The sequence below is a fragment of the Mustela nivalis genome (genome assembly GCF_964662115.1).
Source record: "Mustela nivalis genome assembly, chromosome: 11".
In the NCBI taxonomy this organism is placed as follows: Eukaryota; Metazoa; Chordata; class Mammalia; order Carnivora; family Mustelidae; genus Mustela; species Mustela nivalis.
Window position 1 is genome coordinate 42,456,220 of NC_139030.1, and position 17,039 is coordinate 42,473,258.

The 17,039-nt window shown below is 34.4% G+C and overlaps 1 protein-coding gene across 1 annotated transcript in view; it reads right to left on the reverse strand.

The window, feature by feature from the left end:
- Window positions 1-17,039, reverse strand: part of AGPS (alkylglycerone phosphate synthase) — a 152,266-nt gene that overhangs the window by 101,022 nt on the left and 34,205 nt on the right. Inside the window, exons 3-5 of the mRNA XM_082689398.1 lie at window positions 4,151-4,241; window positions 1,910-2,030; window positions 1,740-1,814 (exon numbers count right to left, since the gene is read on the reverse strand). Of these exons, the coding sequence (XP_082545524.1) occupies window positions 1,740-1,814; window positions 1,910-2,030; window positions 4,151-4,241 (287 nt within the window). The remainder of the gene's footprint in view (window positions 1-1,739; window positions 1,815-1,909; window positions 2,031-4,150; window positions 4,242-17,039) is intronic.

Consider the following 17,039-nt stretch of genomic DNA (forward strand, 5'->3'; position numbering starts at 1 on the left):
ATGTGTATCAATATGGGGAGTGTGTGTGTGTGTGTGTGTGTGTGTGTGTGTTCAAACTGTAGGATAAGATAGCCCCTCCACTCTGTGGCATACCACACTGTCTCAAAACTTGCCCTCATTCAAAGAAAAAACCCAAACTTTATCACCAACAGAAAATTTACATTAAAGTTAAATAAAGGCCTCAGAGAACTTGTTGAGAGAGGAACTTCTTCTGAGAAGTCATTATACTGAAAGATTCAACAGAATAAAATTATAAACTTACTTTAGGCATCTTTATACTATTTATAGAGATTCCTGAGGTACGGAACATGATGGTAAAGAGAATATTTTAGAAAAACTAATCTCTCAAGAGTATATGGGACAGTTGGAGGGAACAAGAAACTTTAAGCATGAGAAAGAACCTCACAGGCTATTAAGAAAAATCCAGCTATGTGTTGATAAGGGCCTGATTTGAAAACTGATACAGAAAAAAATAAAAAGGACAACGTTTTAAGGGAACTGCCAAATGGGACAGATTTCACAGAACAAAGAAAACTTTTATGCAACAATAGACTAAATTATTTCCTAAATCTGGATTTTTTGAAATATTTGTATTTCCTAAAGCAAGACCTACATTTTCATTATGGTAATTTCTCAGTATTTTAATAGTCAGACACACGAAGAAAATACCTAGAAGGCATGCTTGCAAATTCTACTCAAGATATATTATCAAAAGATGGTCTTCCTATGGAAAATGAAAACAGGTAACTTTTGCTTTCATTTTTTCCAGTAAAAAAATGGAAATAAATCCTCCCCAAATCTTGGTAAAGAAGTAGCCTAAAGCTACTCAAAGAATACTGGGAGAATATATACCATAAGTATCAAGACAGTAATTTAATCTCAGCTACACATGCTCTTGGATTTTCCTCCTATGTATGTCACCTCCCTCCTACCTCTATATTAAAGTATGATTTTCTCCTTCAGATACTCCCTGTAAAGTAAAAGGATCACATCTAAAAACAGATGAGCCAACTTATGAAAAATAAAAAATAAAATACTCCATCTACTCCTTTAATAGAATCTATAGAGGAAAAAAGACCAGACCACTAGAACTTTTTTTTTTAATGGTAATTATGGACAGTAAGGTACACTATACCAATTCTGCTTTAAATTTTCTACTAAGAGATAGATATAAAAATCATATAAATATACTGACTGTCTAATCATCAGCAAGAGCAAAATAACAACATAAAGCTCATCCATCCTCTTTCTCGAGCCAAAATCATGAATGATATTAATTTTTCAGAATTTAATTATTTATATCAAAGACAATGGGTATCTTAAACAATTTGTTTCACCATTTGGACATAATGCTTTTTAGGCCACAAGCTGATATCAACAAATTACTACAACAAATTTGCAGGAATTAAAGTTTCTCTACCTCTGAATATATCATTGATCAATACTAATTTCATTAAGCTTTCAAACTAACCAGAAATAGATTTTTTTAACTGAACTCCAAATATGATATTAACATTTAAAATGAAAACTTAATCATCAGCAAAATCAGTCATGAAAACCAATAGTTCAGGATGCTCAGATCAAGAAAGAATTATATGACTTTTGGTAAACTTTAAAAGTACAGCTACCTGTACTTTTTACAACTCCTATGTTCAAAAGTATGTATTTCCAATACTAAATTTACTTAAGATTTCACAATACTAAATTAATGACACAAAGAAAAGAAAGAAAGAACTTACTTGGCCATAAAACTATATCAGGAATTCGCTGAAACATTCCTTCCCTGAGCAAAAATATCTCATGAAGACAATGACCTGTTTTGCAATTTAAAAAAGAATATGTAAAAACATCTTAAATTATAGGAAATTTTAAAATTAAAATCAAATAGTGCTTCTATAAGGTTGCTTACCATGAGCTCTAAATACTCGATCATCTGCTTCTTGTGAATATGAAATATTAGTCTCTTTAAGGTCACGAAGAAAATCTTCATTTACAATAGAAGGAGGTGTATCACTAGGGTTTAAGGATGCCTAGAAAATAAAATTGGTTTCTTTGACTTATTTCTAGAAAATAAATTCTGAATATCTGGTTAGGAGAGTGATCATAACATGTAAATTTTTAATATCCAAATTGAGACAAAAGCATGAGAAAATACCAAGTAACACATATGGAAACCAACTCTGTGACAATAACAAATTATAAATGGTCCAGTTAATCACATTCTGTAACATAAGTTATAGAAGCCATATGTTTCCTCTTTTGCGTCTATGCCCCACTTTCTCATTGTTTCTTAAGACGGCAATCAAGAACAGAGAAGATAGCAAAGTCTCAAATCTCTCATTTTAGATCAAGGAAACTGGGGAAAAGCTAACTTTTTTCATCATCTACATTTTCACCTGTAGATAAAATTTACCATTTCTCATAGTTCAATTATTATTTTAAAATGATCAGTAAGAAACCTCATAATAAGTAACAGGTCCATTTTCACAGAACTGCTTTAAAACTTGTAACATTATAATTTGATACTTAATTTCAACTAAGAGGTAAGCTGGGGAAAAAAATCTTTAACTTAAAAGCTATGCAACACGGGGGAAGTCACAACTTTTCTGGACCCTGGCTTCTTCACCTATTAAATGAGATTATCACCACTAAATTTATACAGCTACCATAAAGAAGAAAGGTTAAATGTCTTAACTTTTATGAAAAGCATCAAAAACCTGCCGACCATATATGTAGGCAGCCTCTTCTTATTTGTAAGAAGAGGCTGACCAAATCAAACCTGCTATTAAAAAAAAAAAGAAAAAGAAAAGAAAGAGCTATGCTATAGTATTTGGAAAAAAAAATATGAATGTGTAAAAATATATATATGATATTTACATACTGTTAGTATCTTATTAAAGGGTCTGCATTTAATATTCAATTATATGAGAAATATTTATTGAGTGTGTGTTATATACTTGGCAATGTTCTAGGCCTTGGGGATACAGCAGTGAGATAATCAGGTAAAAAAAATCTTGACCTCAAGGAATTTATGCTATGGTGAAAAGAAATGACCATAAGGACCCCAACAAAACATACATATTACTATTTTGTTGTTAAAAATTGAAAAGGGCTCAAAATCAGAAAAAAATGCATGTAAAACCGGTGAAATTTCTGAATATGGTATACAGATTGCATCAATGTCCAAAAAAAGTAACTACAAATAGTCAAAAGAAATAATTAGGGAAATAAAAAAAAAGATCTTTTAAAAAAAGTTGAAAGAATTTGGTTTAGGAGGGGTAAAAATTAGCTGTTAACATAATTTACTTAGTAGAATAAAATGTAACTGTGGATTTAGAAATAAATCAAACAAGCAGTAGCTGAATGTTTAAGTCCTTGAAATCATGTTGGATACGGTAGAGAATATAGTATAAGCCACAGTCCCTGAACTTACAGAACTTATATCCAGTTAGAGGGACATGAAGAATACCATCCCATAGCAAATAATAAATAATAAAAACCATAAAGAAATGCTATTTTGTTAGTTTGATATGAATACAGTTTAAAGTTTTTTAACCCTAGCTTAAGAAAAGTGAAACTACATGCACTAAAATTATCACTCACATCTTAATCAAATTTTATTTTTTCATAAGTCTTCTAATATTCTAAATGTTTTGATATTAAATGTAAAATTACATTTACTTCAAATTATTCTGTATTAATCCTGGATTACTGTCAGTTCATTAAATATGCTAAAATTAATAGCAACTTATAATATTTTTGTAACAGTCCTACCACAGAATTAGTTCATGTGCATTTTACTACCACCCTATGAAAAGTAGAATGGACAGTTACTGCTCTCATTTCTCAAATTAGCATAACTAAGGCTCAGAGAAGATAAAAAGTTTACCAGACAAATCTCAGATAAATTTTGAGATTGGGATCCAGATCTGTGATGCTGAAAAGTCATCCCTAGAAAACCGAGCAAGGCCAATAAAACCAGTAAACTTTTTAACAAACAAACAAAAAAAAATTACAACAAATGCATTAAAGCAATTATAACAAATTACAAAGATAAATCTAACTGATTTGGGATTAAACACATGTCCATGCACACACAGACACACCCACACAGACTTAAGCATACTAGTCATCATTCTTATTTGCTTACTTTAGAGGTAGTTTTATGCTCCAGATTTACTCCAAGGGTATTTTGGATCCAGTCTTTAAAAGTTGGTAAAATCATACCACTAAGAGGGTACCTAAGATTACAAAGAAGATAAAACATTAGAGTAAAGGATCTTCATTTAAATTTAAATCTTCGCTTTGGCTTCTAGTAATGGTCAAGTTGTTCCTATTAAAACAACACCCTCTCCCCAACATATAGCTATAAACTCTGGACAAAAACAAAAACAAAACACAACTCTGAAGGCAGTACAGACAGACAAAAGCAGGCAATAATAGAGGGTAGGGGGTGTGAAACACTTAGAAAAAGTAAACAGCATTATGTAAGTTTCCGAGTTTTTTTTATTTTTAATACAGGTTTTAGAATGAGGGACAGCCCAGCTGGTACCAAAAACGGAAAAAAAAATACAGAAAATCTATTGTCTTCCTGCCTTGAAAAACCAGAAGGCAGTATTTGCAGTGAACACAACAGCTGGGAAGAATCTCAGAAATCACAGAAAAGGAGAGAGTCATTGAGTGATATATGTATAAACTCTGTCCAAATGCTTAGCTGACCTTGAATTACACACATATGGAGCCAACTTGAAGCAGCCCAACTAAGCTTAAAAGAACTCAGTTGCTCACCGCCACAGAGGGAAATGGGAATTTGAGAATAGTCAAGTTAATTACTTGATGTTAAAAAAATAAATAAAGCCCCTTCAGAAGAACATAATAGAATACAGGGTTTCTACCACAGACTATTTACATTGTCAAAGATGCACTCCAAAATTACTAGACACAAACAAACAAAAAACTGTAATCCATAATCAAGAGAAAGGGCAATAAATAGGGACTGACCCTAAGAAGAACTAAGACACTGGAAGTAGCACACAATCATTTTTAAAATGGCTGTAACTATGTTAAAGAACAAATGGGAAACTATGTTTCCAGTGAGAATGAAAAAATCTGAGCAGAGAAACAGAAACTATAAAAAGGAAAAAAACAGAAATTCTATATTTAGAACTTTTAAAAATTCATTGAAAGAACAGAAGGGCAGACTGGAGATGCCTGTAAATGTACAGATAAAGTAAAGCATAAAGTAAAGTAAAGTAAAATGTACAGATATGTTTTATTAACATATACAATCCAAAGGGCAGAGAAAAAGATTGAAAAAATAAACAGCTTCAAAAACCTATGGAACAGGGGCACCTGGGTGGCTCAGTGGTTTAAGCTACTGCTTTCGGTTCGGGTCATGATCTCAGGGTCCTGGGATCGAGTCCCACATGGGCTCTCTGCTCGGCGGGGAGCCTGCTTCCCTCTCACTCTCTGCCTTCCTCTCTGCCTATTTGTGATCTCTGTCAAATAAATAAATAAAATCTTAAAAAAGAAAAACCTATGGAACAATAGCAAAATATATATATTATACAACATACATATAGAGTCCCAAGAAAAAGGAAAAAAAAGAGGGAAATAGAGTAAAACTATTGGAAGAAATAATGGCAAAAAGTTTCCAAATTTGATGAAAAATATACATTTACAAATTCAAGAAGGCCAGAAGACACTAAGAAAATAAATGCAAAGAAACTCACACTACGCACATCATAGTCAAACTACAATTTAAAAGAAAGAGAAAAAGAGGGAGAAAGAAAATGTTAAAAAGCATCTATAGAAAAATGACACATTACATACAATGTAGTAACAATAAAAATTATGATCAGCTTCTCATCAGAAACAATGAAGTCCAGGAAAAAACTGGACATTTTAAAAAATTATTTATTTATTTATTTATTTATTTGACAGACAGAAATCACAAGTAGGCAGAGAGGCAGGCAGAGAGAGGGGAGGAAGCAGGCTCCCCGCTGAGCAGAGAGCCCAATGCGGGGCTCTATACCAGGACCCTGGGATCATGACCTGAGCCAAAGGCAGAGGCTTTAATCCACTGAGCCAGCCAGGGGCCCCAAAAAACTGAACATTCTTAAAGTGCTGAAAGAAAAAGAATTTCAACCTAGGATTCTGTATCTGGTGAAAATATACTTCAAAAATAAAAGTTAACTCAGGACACCTGGGTGGCTCAGTTGGTTAAGCCACTGCCTTTGGCTCAGGTCACGATCCCAGAGTCCTGGGATCAAGTTCCGCATCGGGTTCCTTGCCCAGCAGGGAGCCTGCTTCTCTCTCCTCTGCCTGCCTCTCTGCCTGCTTGTGCACTCTCTCGTGCTCGCTCGCTCTCTCTCTCTGACAAATAAAATCTTTAAAAAAGTAAAATAAAATAAAAGTTAACTAAGACATTTTCGGATGAAAACCAAGAGAACCTGGTGCCAGCTGACCTATACTACAAGGAATAGTAAAGTGATTCCTATAGGCCGAATGGAAATACAACACTTAATATAAACTGAAATCTTCAAGACAGACTAAGTAACAGAAAGTAAATAAGTGGGTAAACAAAATGACTTTTTTCTTAATTTCTGTCCAATATTTATGGCTTCTAAAAATTCTATCATGGAACTAAAGGATATTATGCTAAGTGAAATAAGTCAATCAGAGAAAGACTATTATATGCTCTCACTCATATGTGGAATTTAATAAAACAGAGGGTCATAGGGGAAGAGAGGAAAAAATAAAACGAAACAAGAAAGGGAGACAAACCATAAGAGACTCTTAACCACAGGAAATAAACTGAGGGTTGCTGGAGGGGAGGGGGGCAGAAGGATGGGGTAACTGGGTGATGGACATTAAGGAGGGCAGGTGACACAATAAGCACTGGGTATTACATAAGACTGATGAATGACAGACCTGTACCTCTGAAAATAATTTTATATATTACATGTTAATTAATAAATTAGAATAACAAATAAATATTAAAAATAGGCCTCAAACCCAAATTCTATCACTATGTCATAGAATTTATGATGTGACAACTATAAAAAGAATACAGAATGGCAAATAAACCTACAGATTTCAAAGATACTTGGATTTTTACATGAAGTTGTAAAAGAAATTTAAAACACACAAGAGTTCTATAGAGTAGGAACAGTATGGAAAAAACTAGATTTGCTACTCAGATTTCACTTCCTACATTTTCCATACCAATCCTTAAATAGTTTATATGAAATATGAACATTATTTTATATACACAAGAAATCCTAAATTTTATATATATATTAAAAACTTAGGACTATTATATATTTTTTATATATTATTATATTATAAATATATATATGTATATATATATAAACTGATGCAGAAAACTCAAGTGCTTTGAAATACAGCTTTTCAGTTTTGGAAATACTTGTCAGAGGTGGCAAAATATTAAATAGCAGTAGGTGCTAAAAATAAAGACATAAAATAAGTATCCTACCCTAGATTAGTGTAGTCAAGAAGGCTGATAGGCAAAAAATAATGACCCCGTGTGTTATAACAGCACTAATATAATAGCTCTCTGAAAAGACCAAAACAACATTTTAAAATGTGTATTTTGAAACAGTACTTTAAACTTTTTACTTAAACACATACCATGTGTCATGTGCCAGGCATTGTTCTAAGTGTTTTATGTATATTAACTTATAATGTTATGAGGTTTGTGCTATTATCCCTATTTTATAGATGAGGAAGGCAATAGAAATTAGGCAACAGAAATTAACTTAGGGTGTGAACTTAAGTTCTTAACTTAACTTAAGTAACTTAATCAAGATTACACAGGTAGTAAATTACAAAACCAGGATCTGAATCAGGTAAGGCTTCAGTCTGTGCTTTTAACCACTACATGATGCTGCCTTTAGTTTGATTCTTCCCTTACCACCATTCCAAGTGAGATCATTATTCTAAAATTCTTTATGAATGATATTTATAAAATCATGGTACTTACATTCAGTAAATTTTTTTCACTACAATGTTCTCACAACTTCTCTACTCCCCCAGTAAAATGATGATGGAACAGCCAAGTAACCTTTATTATAGCTGCATTATTTTTGTTTGATTTTATAAATATTTTACCTAGATGTAAATGTATGTACAACATACACTCAAAAATACACACAAATAAGTCTGGAGCTGAATGAATTTTTACAAAGTAAACCTCCCATGTAATCATCATTCAGATCCAAAAATAGAACACTTACCGGTACCCCAGAAACATTCCCCTTCATGCACTTTCCAGGCACAACACCTTCCCTCACACCAAAGGAACCACTATCCTGTTATCATTACAGAGTAATTTTGACTGTTTCAGTACTTTACATAAATGAACTCACATAAAACGCATTCTTCTGTGTTAGCCCTCTTTTGCTCCAATACTGTATTTGTGAGATTTATCTTTTTTTTTTTTTTAAAGATTTTATTTATTTATTTGTCATAGAGAGAGAAGCGAGAGAAAGCACAGGCAGACAGAGTGGCAGGCAGAGGCAGAGGGAGAAGCAGGCTCCCCGCCAAGCAAGGAGCCCGATGTGGGACTCGATCCCAGGACGCTGGGATCATGACCTGAGCCGAAGGCAGCCGCTTAACCAACTGAGCCACCCAGGCGTCCCAGATTTATCTTTTTTGATACATCTTGTTAACATTCATTCATTTCCATGGCTTAATTCCACTGTGTGAGTATGACACAGTTTCTTTATCCACTGTATTGTTGATAGACAACAGTGTTATTTAGGTTTTGGTGCATGCAGGGACATTCCTGAACTTGTTTTCTCAAGAATGTATCACGTTTTTCTGACAGGTATATAACTAGAGTGGAACTTCCAGGCCATACTCTATGTATATGTTCAACTTTAGTAGATATTGGTAGATAAGTTTTCCAACATGTTTACCACTAACAGTGCTATATGGACTTATTCCACATCCTTCCCACACTTGTTGCTGGGAATGAGAAATACTCTACTGGTAATCTCTTAACCATTTTAGTTTGGAATTTCACTGGTTACATATGGGTTTGAGTTTCTATCCAAATGGATAATAGATACATGAATATTGTTTTCAATGCCAGTTTATCTTTTGCTCATTTTCCTATTGGGTTACTACTGTTTTCTCATTGATATATAAGAATTATTTATATATTCTGAAATCAAAGATGTATGTATTAAATATTTTCTTCTGCTTTATAACTTGCCTTTCATTCTCTTAGTGGAGTCTTTCAAAGAAAATAAGTTTTATATTTTAGTATTATCTAACTGATTCATTTTTTTCTTCCATTATTAAAGTTAATACTTTTTTTTTTTTAAGATTTTATTTATTTATTTGACAGAGAGAGATCACAAGTAGGCAGAGAGGCAGGCAGAGAGAGAGAGGAGGAAGCAGGCTCCCTGCTGAGCAGAGAGCCCGATGCGGGACTCGATCCCAGGACCCTGAGATCATGACCTGAGCCGAAGGCAGCAGCTTAACCCACTGAGCCACCCAGGCGCCCCTAAAGTTAATACTTTTTGTTCTCTACTTTTTGACAACCTCAAATTCAGAAAAACATTTGCATATTCTCCTAGCAATTTTACAGTTTTAGCCTCTACATTTAGGTCTACAGTCTATCTGGAATTGATCTCTGTAGCTGACATGAAGTAACATCAAAATTAATTTTTTCCAAGATGATAATTTAAATGGATCTACAGCAATCTTTATTTCTTGCGTGCGTGCACGCGTGTGTATTTAAATGGAGAAAAGAAGAAATACTCTAGTAGTCACTACCCATTTAAAAAATAATAATAAATTTAAAAAATAATAATTAAACATGGGCACCTGGGTGGCTCAGTGGGTTAACGCCTCTGCCTGTGGCTCAGGTCATGATCCCAGGGTCCTGGGATCGAGCCCTGCATCAGGCTCTCTGCTCAGCAGCGAGCCTGCTTCCCTCTCTCTCTGCCTTCCTCTCTGCCTACTTGCGATCTCTCTCACTGTCAAATAAATAAATAAAATCTTTAAAAATAAATAAATAAATAAATAAAATAATGATTAAATACTGACAATGAATCAGAATAAACAATAAACTGGTTTTAACATCGATGTGAAGCAAGTTATTTAAAAAGTTCAAAGTATAAAAAGTTCAAAGTATAATAATATAAAGTTATTTAAAAAGTTCAAAGTATAAATATAAAGTTGTTTGCTCAAAAGGTTATTTCCCACTCATTTCATCAGAACTTGAGTACCTACAAAGCATTTAGAAACTAGCTTCAAAAGATTACTTTGATATCACAAAGAAATTTTAAAGAGCCAGTGGGTAATATATAAACTCTGTTCAAAATTAAATATATGTTTATAATAATGCAGAATTCAACACGTAAAAAGCTGGTATCAGGCCCCATCCAAAGGAATGCTTAATTGAAAGTGACAAAAAGCACTCATTTTGTCACATAATTTTAACAGTTACACAGCAAGGGTTGAGTGGGTGTCACTCCTCATGTTAACTTCAAATTATACAACAAAAATTCTATCTAAAATTGTCAAATCAGTCTTTACATAACATTAACAAAACAAAAATGACAGAGAAAGGAAAAAACATGAAGAACACATGTGTTTTAATCAAACCAGTAACTTTGGGGTTTTTTTTAAAGATTTTATTTATTTATTTGAAGAGAGAGAGATCACAAGTAGGCAGAGAGGCAGGCAGAGAGAGGGGGAAGCAGGCTCCCCCCACTGAGCAAAGAGCCTGACGCTGGGCTCGGTCCCAGGACCCTGAGACCATGACCTGAGCTGAAGGCAGAGGCTGACCCACCCAGGCGCCCCTGCCAGTTTCTTTACGTTAAAAAAAAAAAAAATCACAAATGCTAAAAATCAAACAGAAATGGTGTGTTTGAAGTACTATATCATAATACCTTTTTCATAAATCTAAAGAAATTGAAATGAGGGGTGCCTGGGTGGCTCAGTGGTTAAGCCTCTGCCTTCGGCTCAGGTCATGACCTCAGGGTCCTGGGATAGAGCCCCAAATCAGGCTTTCTGTTCAGCAGGAAGCCTGCTCCCCACCCCCTCTCTCCCTGCCTCTATGCCTACTTGTGACCTCTATCAAATAAATAAATAAAATCTTAAAAAAAAAAAAGGAAATTGAAATGAAAGAGAATATGGGGCTCATAGCTAAAACAATGACAGTCATTCAACATAAAATCTTCTTCATTTCAACTGAGGTAAAGTACAAATTCTGGAAAGCTGGTTGTTAACAGATATGCCATTGTATGTTAGTAATGTCCTACCAAAAGACCAATTTGGAACTATTAGGTTTTAATGCTGGGTCTTTAGATGTTAAATGTACAATTAATTTGGGTCTCCATAAAATATATTAGACCCTTGATATTCATGACAGAATCATATTCAGACCTTTGTGAATCCCTTAATTCACAAATAACATTATCCATAAAATAAAAAAGTGACCACCTTCAAGATACTTGAATTAATAGATATAGAGTTGGTGTTACTGCCATGTGTAAAATTTAAAATTACATTCTACCATTAAGACAAACACAATATATTTTCACATCTGAATGCACAGTATTTTGGACTCTGAAGAAGTTATCTCGTGAGGCAGAATATTTGATTTAAGATTTGCTCCACTATCAGGGTGCTGGGGTGGCTAAGTTGATTAAGCATCTGCCTTCAGCTCAAGTCATGATCTCAGGGTCCTGGGATGGAGCCCTGCTCCTGCTCAGCAAAGAGCCTGCTTCTCCATCTTCCTCTGCCCCACCCCCACTCAAATAAATAAAATATTTAAGAAAAAAGAAAAACTGTTTCTTTAAAAAAAAAAAAAAGAGAGAAAGACTATGCTCCATTATCTACAATTCTGCACAAAACATATGGTTCAAAAAGTCATGTCAGAATATAAACCTTTCAACTGTACTTTTTCTTGCATCTAATGCCCTGGGATTTGAAAAACAGTAAAGGAAGCCTGACTCAATAATCATAAAGCCTAGCATGTTGCCAAGCATTCCAAAAATCTCATAAAATATCATGAAGTAAAAATGAAAACTTTGAAGTCAAAGAAGTAAATTAACTGAAAAGAAACATTTTAAGAAAAGTTAAAGGAATAAGAGGTTTTTAATTTAAGAAATAGCCAGGTAATAACTTGCTTATTACATTACAGTAAAATAATTTAGATTTACATTCAAAACTATAAACAAGCATTTAACACTTGTAAGACTGTACTGAGTATTGCAGGACACAAAGACTTGGTATTACAGCTTCGGTTCTTAAGAAACTTACAACCTAAAAGAAGGAAGAAAGGAAGGCAGGAAAAAAGAAAAAAAGAAAGAAAGAAGAGAAAAGAAAAGAAGAGAAGAAAAAAGGAAAGGAGAGGAAGGAAGGAGGGATAAAATTAATTTACAACTTAGTTTACTCAAAGCTACAAAGACACTTGATTGATGAATATATGGGTAAGAAACATGCAACTTTTGCCAGAAATATGGTAAGAGGAAAGCCAGGTACCTATATCAATTATTGAAACAGGTGACTCCCAAATGGATCTTTAATCATGACTGAAGATGAGTTTGAGAATTTTAAGGAATGGTTCATATTGTAAATACAAAGTGAGATCAACTCTCCACCTCCCGTCAGGACAGAATTAACAATATTGTAGAAGATACAGAACCAGGGGAAGCATTCAAGACCAAAGAAATCACTATGTAGAAAGAAAATCCTGTGAACATAAATATCCAAGAAGAAGGTGAACATCAGGTTTTACTGTGACTAAAGAAAAAGCACTCTTACTCTGTGCCTGTACACAGAGGCAGCAAGATAGTAGTAGGCATGACCTCCATCCTCAGAGTGAGTTCCGTAATAATTGCTAAGCAATTTTAAAATCTTTTTATAATCAGACAAACTTTAATGAAAAATTATGTCACTGAAAATAGAAAGTACATAAACCCCAACAAATTCTCTCCATTTAAAGCACTAACCTTTGCTTTGTAAGCACCAATTAATATTTAATACCTTTAAAGTCAATGAATAATGACACTTTCCAAAAATTTTAGTTTGTAGAAAAATGTAGGATTAGCTCTGACAATACGTACGTACTGCCTTCCGCTGTTTAAACCCAGGAGGACTTACTTCATCTATAGCTAGAAGGAGTAAGAACGGCAAATTAATAAATCTAAGGATTTATAACCTGACAAATTGTAAATATGTTCAGAAGATAAGACTGTTCAGGAAAAAACTTCAGATTTTTCCCAAAGATCTGTAACAGTTTGTAATAACTGCTTTTAATTTAACGGCTGGAGTGCTTGCTTCGACAGCATATCATATACTAATTTAATGGCTGGGTTTGAAATGTTAATGCTACCCTCCCCAAAATATACACACTCAAACACATTTGCTTAATAAAAATTTCTTACCTGTTCAATGTCTTTGGATCGGAAATAAGGGAATCCCCATAAATTTTCACTGACAACCCTTGGTTGCCAGCACCCAAGAATTCCCCTTTTTTCCCAGCTCTGTTTTAGATTGTTCTTAGGATATTTTATTCATGTTTTCTATACAGTTATACAGAACAAATGGTCTGTAATTTGTCCAGTCTTCTACAATGCCAGAATAAAAAGTCTTTATGAAGAATTTCAAAAATTGTCCTCAGTCTACTATTATTAATACAAAAGGTGAATTAATACGGCCTAATCAGTGTTTTCTTGTAACTCATCCTTTCTAGTCATTCTCTCTTTTAAGAATATCACAACCTCCTTTTGCGTCTGCAATGTGCCCTTCAGTAGAAAAATAGGAAATTCTCTCATAGGGTAATTTTTTACAATATGACTAACTCTGCTGTGCTAGTGTATAGCAGATAGAAGGCTACTATAAAGTGCTCTCAGAGTTTGGAGAGAAAACAAGATCAATGCAATAGATGAATACGGTTATCTACAAAAGCACAGTACAACAGAAATAGCACAAGTACAAAGCTTAAAAACACTTGGGTTTTAATCCCAGTTTCCTGCTGAGCAAGTGACCTCAAATAAGCTATCTAACCTCTCTCATCCTCAATCTCTTAATTCTTTTTAAGAAAATACCACTACCCATCTTAAAGTTATTTTAAGATAATTCAGCAGGCACTCAATTAAATAATAGCTATTATTGCCTTAAAGAATGTTTAATGTTTTCTGATAAAAACCAGAGAAATCCCTAGGAGGCTAGACTAAATTTACAGAAAGCTATGATCCAATTCAGTCCGGTTTATTATCCTGTCTATGACAAGGTAATGGTACTTCTGGAAGCACTAAAATGGGAACTGAATATTATTTAATTATTGGTATTAGTTATTAAATAGTTTATGTAATAGATATTTAATCCTAGAGCATTTAAATCCCATTTCTGTATTTGGAGAATTGCCTTCTAGGTGAGTCTTAGTGAGAAGCCAATGCTACCTTCCATTAAAGCAAACGTGCCCAAAATCTGCATTACGGGTTTCCCTTGTAGGCTCTGCCAGTCAGATGCACCCCATTCCCTTTCCTTTTTTCCCACTGGACCTGATTCAGGAGATAATGCAAAGAAATGAAGGCTTTAAGGAACTAATTCTGGTTAGAATGGCAGAAGCAGCAATCTTCCAAAGTCAGAAGTCAAACAAATACATTCTCTGGTTCTATTACAACCTGGATAAAAAAGCTCTCTTAAGGCCTTTACTCTGAACCTATGCTTTCCAAACAATAAATTTTACATTTTATATTCTATATATCTTAGTATCATGAAGGCCTCTATACATGGAAAACGGAATAATCTAAACATTAATGAATACACCGGGGTTCTAATGTTTTTCCTGACTATATCATGAGTGTGGCACATGTGTCAGACCTCCACAACCTGATCCGCTCTGTGAAAACTGATAAATCAAGCGCCAGAACACCTGCAATAAGAAGGAGCTTCTGAATCCACGGCACTAGTAAAATACAATTACTTGTGATATTTTCTGTGACTTATCATTCCTTTCACACACACAGACTTCCAATACAAACCACTAACTAGCCTACAGTGCTCCACACAAGTCAGAAGGTGTCTAATGCTTTCAGTGGCACCATGCACAAGTGACAATTTGTCCCCTCTCATAAAATAAAGATGCCATATTTTCTAGGTCCAAAGAGAGAAAGAAATGAAGACGGTATCTGAGAGGAAAGGAAGTTGATCTTCTAAGTTCAGAAGATTTACTTTTCCCCCCAGGAGATTTTGCAAAGCCGTTTCCACACAGATAAGTTTCTACCATATTAGACACTATACCATTTAAAACACAAAACACTCAACATTTAGAACACTGGTAAATTTAATTTTAACCAGAAATTCCTTCTCCCTGATTTACACAATTTCTCAACTAAGCCTCCACCAACATTCTGCCCAGTCTACACTTAAAGACAGGAATGAAAATACAGATATTTATTTCTCCTATTAAAAACAAATGTCAAACGTACATTTCATACCTTGATTAAAATTAGTCCCTAATTACTACTCCTGAGGTTTTGTTTCAGGTACAAAGTATGTTTAAGTCAGAAAACGGAAATGATTATGTTGCAAAGAAAGAGAATTTCTCCAAAGGAATAAAAGTTTTTCTGCTGATATTTCAATATATCAACATACCAAAAATATTAACCTAACCATATTAACGCCTAATAGATATTAAGTCAAAGCACAATACTGGAACAGATTCGAAATATATCTGATCCAAGTTTTTATCTACTCTCAATTTTTTATTTATAGAGCTAGCATTCAAATATTACGCATTTGTACTCACTGTCCTTTCAAAAGTTAGCATCAAAATTCAATACACAAACCACCCAAAATACCAACTTTGGCAGGGTCAGTTCTTAAAATCAAATAAGAACTTACTTTACAAGTCTGTCTGTATCTGGAACAATAACAATACAAATATTCTTCAGAATTCTTATCCACACATTACCAAAAATATTTCAGAAATGTCAAAGTTACCACACAAATGATTGCTCTTTCTTCATTATTTCTTCCCTAATGTATCTCAGAAAGCTAATATTTTTTTTTAAGATTTTATTTATTTATTTGACAGAGAGAGATCACAAGTAGGCAGAGAGGCAGGCAGAGAGAGAGAGGAGGAAGCCGACTCCCTGCTGAGCAGAGAGCCCGATTCGGGACTTGATCCCAGGACCCTGAGATCATGACCTGAGCCGAAGACAGCGGCTTAACCCACTGAGCCACCCAGGTGCCCTCAGAAAGGTAATTTTAAAAATACTATTTATGGGGGCGCCTGGGTGGCTCACTGGGTTAAGCCGCTGCCTTCGGCTCAGGTCATGATCTCAGGGTCCTGGTATTGAGTCCCACATCGGGCTCTCTGCTCAGCAGGGAGCCTGCTTCCTCCTCTCTCTCTCTCTCTCTCTCTGCCTGCCTCTCTGCCTACTTGTGATCTCTCTCTCTGTCAAATAAATAAATAAATAATCTCAAAAAAAAAAAAATACTATTTATGGGGCACCTGGATGGCTCAACCAGTTAAGGGTCTGTCTTAGACTCAGGTCATGATCCCAGGAGCCCGGGAAGGCTCCCTGCTCAGTGGAGAGCCTGCTTCTCCCTCTCCCTCTGCCACCCCCCAAGCCCCCCACACCACCGGCTTGTGCTCTCTGGCTCTATCTCTCTATCAAATAAATGAATTAAATCTTTTAAAAAATTAAAAATTAAAATACTATTTATATTCACAAGACCTAAAATTGTTTACCTTCCATAATAACCCACACCCAAAAATAAATTCCCAGTCCTAAAAATGGAGTTACTTTGAACAAGTCAATGGCATGAGATCAGGTAGGAGGACGACGATAGGCGTTTTTGGATCCTGATTCAAACTACCTATAAAATGGCATATTTTAGATATCAGGAGAAATGTAGACTGGATAATCAGATATAAAATTTTTCTTGTTTTGAGGAGTATGATATGACATTATGATTAGCTGATATTAGGTCCTTATATTTTTAAAGGAGACATATGTAAATATTTAAGTGACATGACAATG